Genomic DNA, 8,832 nt, shown 5'->3' with positions numbered 1-8,832 from the left:
TTCACAATCAGTCCTTTATTGGATTCATCAATCACACACTGCACGGTGACAGCTGTGTTTGTCTTTAAAGGGCCCGGGACTTGATGACAGGGTGGTTACACGTGGTTGCTCTATTTGTTTACATTGTGCGATTTTGTTTTCTACCAATTGTATTTTTCACTGACAGTGTTTGTGTGCTGTGTTACAAGGACCTACAAGGTGTTTACACGGCGGCTCTGATGTAGGATGACAATGATGCAAAGATTTTTACAAAGATGTCGGGGGGGAAAAAAAGAAGAGAAAAGAAATATATTCAATAATTTGCCGATTGTATCTTTAATTCAGTAGCATCTTGCTGTGTCTGCCGCGTCTGCTCAGGCTTTTGTCGCACGGCGACATGAGTGATCTTCTTATACCAAAGACCCAAAGCCTGCCTCGAGCGGCTCCCTCCCTCTGTTCCATCTGAGTAGGTTTAGGTCAGGTGAAACAGCCGGGGTTTTTTGAGTGATGTCACTGGCTGTCCTGGCTGAAGGCAACTCCCACCTGCTTCCTGATTTCATCCATGATCTCTGTCAGTAAGACGGAGTCCGCCAGAGGCATCCGTGGGCTCTCTTTAAGTCCTGCAGGAGGAGAGGAGTTTCAAAATCACAGCGTCTGAAAAGTCTGTTTATAACCGCGGTTAAATTATGCACATATTTACAATACAAGCATAAATTATGTCAAAGCGGGGATGTAAGGATTATGCTAATTAATATAAGAAGCACAACCATACAGAGTGAATAAGCTAGAGGACACACCAAGGACTCATAACAGCATTGATTGTGAATCAATCTCAAGCTTCAGGAAAGGAACCGTTTTCCCAAACTGCGGCTTGTGTTTGGAGAAAAATACACAACTTCCCTCTCAACTACCTTTAAGCAGGCACTGCCTCACTTCCTCCGCCTCAAAGCGGAGCCCTGTGCTGTTGGTGAAATTCAGAGGGAGGCTGGGTTCAGGCAGAGGGTACTCCGTTTCCTTGTCGTTCACCACGAGCGTGGTGGGGCAGTGCATGGGGCCGAGAACCTGGAGGGGTCGAAGAGGAAATGCACTTCGCGTTAATCCAATCAGTCAACTCGTAAATCATCAAATGCAGCGGGTATGGATCTTTGTCCCGCATATTTCAATTTAATTAAATGTGAAAGTAATTAGCAGTCAACTCAGTTTTCGCACGTCTCAATCATCTCTTAATTAAGCCAAATGTTCCTGTACAAGACTAGCATAGCCTACTTTAATGGAGCCCTTGGTGCCGCTGATGACGGCGTCGTTCAGGAGGCGAGCCGAGATCGAAAAGGCACAGACGGCCACCCGGTTCCTGGAGAACTTCATCGCCACGACCACTGACTCGTCCACCCCTGACGAACATTTAAAAAGAGTAGTTAGCAAATCAATGTAAAACCGGTGAGCAGCAGAAGGACGGATGAATGAATGAACACTAACAATGCTGCTGTTGACATCAGTCAGCTCGGTTCACTTCAGGTCAAATCAATTTATTTTCTATCAGCTCAGAGTTAATTTAGGTAAAAGCAGCATTTCTGTTTCGCCTTATTAGCACGGCTGTGTGGTTAGAATAGACAAGGTCACAAATGTTCACATTCATTTTTTTTTTTTTTTTGCCAGTTGCTAAATATGCTCCATAAAGGTTAGTAAAAGATGAGTAAAGGCTCATTAAATGCACGGCGTGATGTGATGGTCTTACACTGAAGGATATCTTGCCGTAAGACATGCACTTACATATTCCCCTGCCACTTTTACTGTATTACTGTATTCTCAGGGGGGGGATTTGGATTAGTCTGACATTTTAAAGATAAGTCTGGGATTTTCTGTGTGAAGAATTCTTCCCTGAGGTGTTTACATTTTGGACAGTTAATAAAAAAAAAGTGATTTTCCGTCTGAGTTTTGTAACTCAGCAGGGATTCCTATTCTCGTCTCTTTCCTTCGTGGTAAGCAGCAGTTTCGATGGGCGGTTAGTGATCACTGACTAAACGCTCTGTGGTTAATGATACTTATTGACATCCCACCTCCGCTGCGCGACCCGTGTGCTGAACCATACCTGAGTCAAGCAGCACCCCTGTGGCCTGGACGGACTCTGGCCTCTCCCCGTTGAACACCATCAGCACAAACTGCAGACAGTACACACCGATGTCCAGCAGCGCGCCGCCGCCCAGCTCCTTCTCCACCGAGCGGGGGATGTGGAGCTGAGGGGAGCCGAAGTAGGCCTTTACCAGCTTCACGTCCCCCACCGCCTCCTCTGCCAGAAGCCTGCGCACCTCAGCGTGCACGGGGAAACAGCGGGACCAGATGGCCTGAGAGGGACAGAGCAGACAACCTAGCACCACCGCAACAGTAAACAGAGATTCACCCGGGCAGCAGTTTATTACCGCGGCTCTCCACTCCCTCCACCTCCCATGATACTGTGGCAGATGTGCTGGTCAAACATGACATGACATGATGTTCTCCTGTACTGAGTCATAAAATATTCCCAGGACGTTCGGGGTTTTTGCTTCCTACATGAACCTCCTGTGCTTAAAATGTCTGCACCCATGGCACTACAATGCAACCACTGACCTTAAATTTTAACATGTGTTGACTGCAAAGCCTAACAGCCGGCAACAGTGTTTGAAACAGTTTGGGAGTCATGCTTAATTGCTTTCTTGCCAATAGTTTGGCGAGAAGATTGATGCTTTTCGATCGTCCGTGTTCGGTAAATTAACAACCAGCTGCTGGTTAGCTTATCAGAGAAGACTGGAAGTACAGAAACAGCTAGCCCGGTTCTTTCTGAAGGCAACAAAATCCATCAACCAGGGACTCTATCGCTCCCTAATTACCACAAGAAATAATGTTTATCTAGTCCCTGCAAAAAAACAAGTGTAAAACAGACGAGGGGCAGATGGGACTATTCCTGGGACGGCAGGAGACGAGGCTGAAGTTTCAGGACCGCAATTGCGGACCCTAATCTTTTATGACCCGGAGAACTTTTTCTTTTTCTTTTTCACTTCTTTCTGTCCACTTTATATGGAAACAAGCATACACACTGAGGACAGGAGGCTACTGCTGCTGATGTCATGTTGCTGACGGACACAGATCTAACACATGCATCTACTGTAAGTCATTAAATCAACAGATAGTTAATATAGGACATGTGGTTGGGCTAGCTGAAATTGCACTATGGTTTTATTAACATTAAACAGAAGTAAAGCTAAATTGACTGATCACTTGCTATTATTTTTCTTGCACCAACAATAAAACACCCACTGACAGTGAGTTGTCTCTGGGCAAAGGTCTACACTCCTGTTAGTATCCCCTCAATCTTACCTCCATCAGGAAGACGTTGTGTTTCTTGGCTGCGGCGACGAGGTCTTTAACCTGTCTGGAGTTCATGGCGAAGGGCTTCTCGCACAGCACGTTCTTCCCAGCCTTGAGGAACAGCAGACCAACTCGCCAGTGCTCGGTGTGCAGCACTCCCAGGTACACAACGTCTGCGAGGACACACACGTTCCAGGCTCAGCTTCAAACAGCAACACGCCATTATCTCTGCCCGTGCAGCCAGGCCGCTCATCGCTCTTTACTCACCGATGTCTGGGTTGTTGGCCAGCTCCTCATAGCTGCCGTAAGCCTTAGCAATACCATGCTTCTTGGCAAACTCTTTGGCACGCTCCAAGCTCCTCGATGCAATGACCGCTATCTGCACGCAGGAGAGGAAAAAGAAAAACAACACACACATACTCATCACTGTGCTGCTCTGTAAGCAGGGTTGACATCCTGCGTGACCATGAAGATGTAGTGGGTTTGTTTGGATAGAGTACCTGGTGGTCTCCAGGAGGCAGAGTCTTCATGGCCACGCTGAAGTCATGGCTGATCTTCCCCGCACCACAGATTCCCCACCGGGTTGCCATGTCAAGCAGGATGGTAAGTGACAAATGAGCAGGTTGCTGCTTTAGTAAAGATCTGAGCTGCTGGCAAGTTGTGACCTTGGGAAAGGTTGCACGTTCGGGGGAAGAAACGCACTAAACTGTCATGCCTTGGAGCCGGCGGCGCTTGAGCGAGAAGGCTCCCGCATTTATATGCTGGGGAGGCAGGATGTGTCACCTTCCTTCTGCTCCCACCCTGAGGTAGAAGGTGCAACACAAATAACCCCCCCCCCCACGCACACACACACACACACACAGTGCTGTGTTGTCGTGTTGTTGCTGACACAGACCTTTCAATACGGGCTGAGGTGGTTTGCACCAGTTGTCTCCAACAATCTGTAACAGGACTATCAGCGGGGCCCTCATCATTAACGCAAACGAAGGGAAAAAAATGCACAGTCTAATGAGCACAGGGCGAAGGCTCACCTTGCCCGTAGATCAGCACTCTCTCACACCAGTCCAGGTCAAGTATTGGAACCAGGCGCTGCTTTGTTTCCTGCAGAGAGAGGCACTGATTAGCCGGTGATGGTTTGACAACTGCACAGGAGCCAATGATTAAACCAGGGTCTTGTGGGGATGGCTGGGATAAATAGATACGCCGGGTTCACAGAACGCACATCGGAGTCCACAGCAGGGCAATTTAACTGGCCAGTAAGCTGAGCCAGGATGACTATGGAAAAGCATCGGCTCAGTTGCCCTTGAGCTAAATATTATCCGTTTAGCAGGACAGGCGGCTGTGTAAACTTCCTGCCGCATGCTGCCAGCAGAGGACACTGTGTTGTCAGCGGAGTTTACTTTCCCTCTCAAGCTCTGAGGATTTGGCACATGGCTCGTTTGTGAGGAATTATATAAAGGTTTGCAAAAAATCAGGTGAGCCAAGGAGAAGACGGATGCACTTTGGAAAGTATCTTCCAGAGGTCAAGGTGGAATTTGTAAGATGAGTTTGTCAAGAAAAGAAAAAGAATGCAGATCGTCACGTCTGGATAGGAAGATACCAAGTGTTTGAAAGATATTTTTAATGACTGTGAACATTCAGCAGATACAAACCCATTTAACATTCGACTCAATCTGACCTACATTCATAATAATTATCTCATACAGTATATGACTTTTTTTTTTTCTCATTTCCTGCAGGTACTGTACGATGATTGGATTCACATGAAAACATAGTGTCAGTAACGTCTTCATTACAAATGAAAAGGAATTTTTATCAATGACTCCTCGTTGGCTGCCTTCCTTTTGTGTTTCACTTCCAAATGAATTCTGGGAGCTGTGTGCCGTTGTCATAACAACAAGGTGCCAGCTGGGCAATTTGTATGCAAATGGCATTGGGCTTGGCCTGATATTCCTGCCTCTACCACAGGACCTGGTTGCCATGGGAATGCCCAACTCTTCCCCAAGTCATTTTTACTTTTATTCCCCCCCCCCCCCCCCCCCCCACCTTCTTTTTTTTACTTTGTCGGGGGAAAGGACACGGCAGCATTTCTCTGGCAGGGCTGCACGGCGTCATCCCCACAGGTGTTAAGAAAAGAGGTAGAAGTGTGAGTGAGGAGGTACAACTGAATTTCTTGAATTGGTGTGAAGTGATGATTGGTTCTGTGCTGCCGGACTCGACGGACGGCAGACGGGCACGGAGGCTCAGGTGGTCGGAGGAGGGGTGTTTTGGACAGGGCCGCCTGACAGCCTCTCACAGGGACCCCTGCCGCTCTCACCCATCAGCTGAGCCATGGATGCCTACTTCTCAGGCAGAGACCGAAAACTGAAAATGTCCTGCTGGGAGCCGCCCTCCCCTGCATGAGCTCAAGGTCACGACGAGGAGCGGCCTGTAAACTGATCGCGCCTTCAGCTGTGGCTGAGGGGAAGGATATCACAGGGGGGCGTTTGGGGGCCCTGACGTTCAGACGGTAGAGAAAGGCTCCGGCAAGTGAGCGGTGATGAGCCGAGTCATTCAGAAACCTGGCATGCGGAAGCAAGCCGGTGCCTCATTAATTCAGCATGACCAGGACGATTGCCTTCCACTCCTATCACTTCGCACTGTCTTTATTTGATTATGAATTCATGCATCAACCCTTGTCTGTGTCCCTGCTCCACCAGGACATGGCAGAATGGCATCCGATGGGTCACGTGCCCCGGTCACAACGTTTTCCTCGGAGGGGGCGGATAATTCTGCCCGTGAAGGTGGTTGATCACAGCGGACAGTTTTGTTTCACACACTGTCACGTCATTTCATCTGTCAGGCAAAAAGAGTCTGCCCCCACTGTGTCACAGACGGCGGCGATGCATCAGCGTTACAATGAAGCCTCCACACCAACACCCTGTTAACGATCATGCCGATACTTCAGCTCTGTTATTTTTTACAACAATATAAATGTTGTTGTCTTTGTGACTTCCATGTATTTATTGCAGATAGTAAAAGCCACATTGTATCCCCGCAACCCCAGTTACCATTCAACGGCTCTGGATTTCATCAGCGACTTCAAGTTAATGGGAAATAAAAAGGACCAGAGAGAGGCACCCTAATCCTATTTTGATTGATGCGGATATGCAGAGGGTTTTCTCCCCCCCCCCCCCCCCCCCCCCCCCCCCCAGCTGTCAGTGTAAGTGAGAGCCATCTTGCCGCTGTGTATTTTTTATTTTTTTTGTTGGGGGGGGAGAAGGAGAGGAACTGTATTGCAGCAGTTATGGGAGCACCATCACTCCTTCATCTCTGTCTCAAGGTCACTGCAGAGGAAGGGTGACAGGCTAGACAAGCGCCAGGAGGTGCCAGCCATTTTGAGGGGGAGGTTGGGAGCCTGATGAATCCAGGGAGGGAGAGGGGAAGTGTGCGGCGAGGAGTAATAAGTCATTTTGTCAATGCTACAGCATGTTCTGATGTGTGGGCCTGGGTTATTTTTTTTCCATTAGAAGAAGTGTGATAGAGGGAGAGTGAGAGGAGCGAGCAGGAATGGGAGCCTTTGAGCCGCCCAGCATTGTGCCGGCCCTTTGAGAGTCCTATCTTTGTCCGCAGCACACACACACTGGGAGGCTGAGCTGTGGAGCAAGAGCAGGCTGGACCAGAGCTGACTTAGCAGCCCCTTCATCTGGATGTTACTGCCGGTGGGGAGGGGGGGGGGGAGCGGGATGTCGATTGAATACAGCCACACGTACAGTAGAGATACCACATCCAGTTACCGTTCTTCATTCTCAGCGCACACTCGGGTTTTGTCAGCCAGATGCACATTCACCATGGTCACGGCGAGGCGAGTCCTCTCTGTACGCTTTAATGTGGTGGAAAACACTCATGTTCAGTGGACAGGGAAGCATCACATCAGCAGGTTGGGTATTGTATAGTTTTATTGTTTACTTACATAGTCAGTATTGTACATTTGCCCACAATGCATATTGCCCGTTGAAGGCAGAACAACAACTTGGAATGTCTGAGAAAAATGTTGGTGCCAACTTTACGAAAGTAAACACTGGGTTGGTGAAACTTTTTCCAAAGTCACTGTATTGTTTCCTGTGGTCTTCCTTGCGATTCAAATACTGGAAACAGCTGTCAGTGTGTTGTTGAAGCGCTTCGAGCGATAAAAAGGCTAAGCAACTTCTTTTTGGCGTCCATGTTGCGCCCATATTCCATAAACACACCGAAGTCAGTGGAGCACCCTCCCAACTTGGTAAAATGGGACGGAGGAGCGCCTGAATGCAGCATGAGGGGGCAGTTGTCTGACGTCACACAACAATCGCGGCACCCATGGGGAGGAGGTAGGATGTATTTGCAGACAATAGAATTTGCATTAGTCTAGTGAATGCAATATTAAATTACATATCCGAGTATAAAAGCGCTGTGAAATAAAATGTATAACACAACTGTTACCTCATGTGTCATTATCCCTTCACTAATTCGTTTATATTTGCGAGGTGGCGGCTCTGCTGAGGGTTCAGTTGTGCGCACGCCTGCCAAAGAGACATCATCTTGTTACGGTCAGCCAAGTTTTTGTTAACTTCTGGCACCGTGCAAATGGAATGCAACTGGGGGTCAGGAGCTGGAAATGTCAACAAGGAAATTTCAACCTTTGGCTTTGACTGGAACGCAGCATTAGTCCCCCCCCACCGAGGATGCATGGAGAGACACAAGGAACCCGATGCGAATAGAGGGGAAACGAGGAAGTGCTTCTTAAGAGTAATGAGACGTCCGCGTCATGTGAAGCGACATCTGCCATCTCGACAGATGCAGGGGCAGCTGAAAGTCTTCCAAGAACCCCCCCCTTAATGGCTTTCTAAGGGATCTCCTTCTCGCCCCTCAGTGCGGGAATAAGAACTCTTTCGGAGCCTTAGGACTTTTCCCCTGAGAACCAACGCTCAAAGCAAAATTTCAAGCAAAATTTAATGCAACCCTTTTACTGTCCTACTGAGGTTAAATCTTTATTTCTAAATAAGTAATAGCAGTTGTTATTGCTCAGGGCAAGAGTTGCAGGCAGAAATAGGAGGAGAATGGGTTTAGCATGGTGAGGTTTCATGGTTGTAAGCGTGCTAAAGTATGTCTGCTCTTTTTCCGTAATGTTTACATCTAATGGAGCTGAAAGAGGTTTTTCCAACCAACAAATAAAGCCCTTTGAGGAGAGGTTTTGCCCCTGTGGTGACTGTTTATTTCTGTTTGAGTGCTAAACAGGGAGTGTAGTCTATCAGTGCTGTTGTTCCACTGGAGTAAGTACTATCTGTCTCCATTAACAGCAGCCTGAATCCAGGCAACTTGGGACACACTCACTGTCGCTCCCTTTCTCCTTTTTCTTACTCTGTCTCTCGCTCTCTTGCTCACGTACACCAAACCAAAAAGAAGTTGGGTCTCCGTCCAAGTCCACGGTGGTGCCGCCTTGTATCAGCTGGCTGACGTTGTGTGAGGCGATATGGAGTCCATCACAGAGACCCC

General features: G+C 48.2%; 1 protein-coding gene across 1 annotated transcript; it reads right to left on the bottom strand.

Moving 5' to 3' along the window:
• On the bottom strand, nucleotides 1-4,058 carry LOC115579942 (trans-1,2-dihydrobenzene-1,2-diol dehydrogenase-like). The gene is made up of 7 exons (XM_030413714.1): nucleotides 3,822-4,058; nucleotides 3,589-3,700; nucleotides 3,331-3,494; nucleotides 2,069-2,321; nucleotides 1,246-1,370; nucleotides 891-1,041; nucleotides 1-599 (listed from the first exon to the last, which is right to left on the bottom strand). Exons 1-7 carry the CDS (start codon nucleotides 3,909-3,911, stop codon nucleotides 490-492), a joined length of 1,005 nt encoding a protein of 334 aa, XP_030269574.1. The 5' UTR covers nucleotides 3,912-4,058; the 3' UTR covers nucleotides 1-489.
• Nucleotides 4,059-8,832: the final 4,774 nt, after the last annotated feature.

This window comes from Sparus aurata, chromosome 4 (assembly GCF_900880675.1).
Source record: "Sparus aurata chromosome 4, fSpaAur1.1, whole genome shotgun sequence".
Taxonomy (NCBI): Eukaryota; Metazoa; Chordata; class Actinopteri; order Spariformes; family Sparidae; genus Sparus; species Sparus aurata.
This window is presented reverse-complemented; position numbering and strand designations above follow the sequence as displayed.

What these genes read in the sequence shown, in the direction of transcription:
- LOC115579942 (XM_030413714.1), bottom strand. Translation starts at nt 3,911, where the DNA reads ATGGCAACCCGGTGGGGAATCTGTGGTGCGGGGAAGATCAGCCATGAC. An exon ending in AGGGGTGCTGCTTGACTCAG is followed by an intron (nt 1,371 to 2,068) that starts GTATGGTTCAGC and finishes AATGTTCGTCAG; the next exon opens with GGGTGGACGAGTCAGTGGTC. An exon ending in GAGGCAGTGCCTGCTTAAAG is followed by an intron (nt 600 to 890) that starts GTAGTTGAGAGG and finishes CTCCTCCTGCAG; the next exon opens with GACTTAAAGAGAGCCCACGG.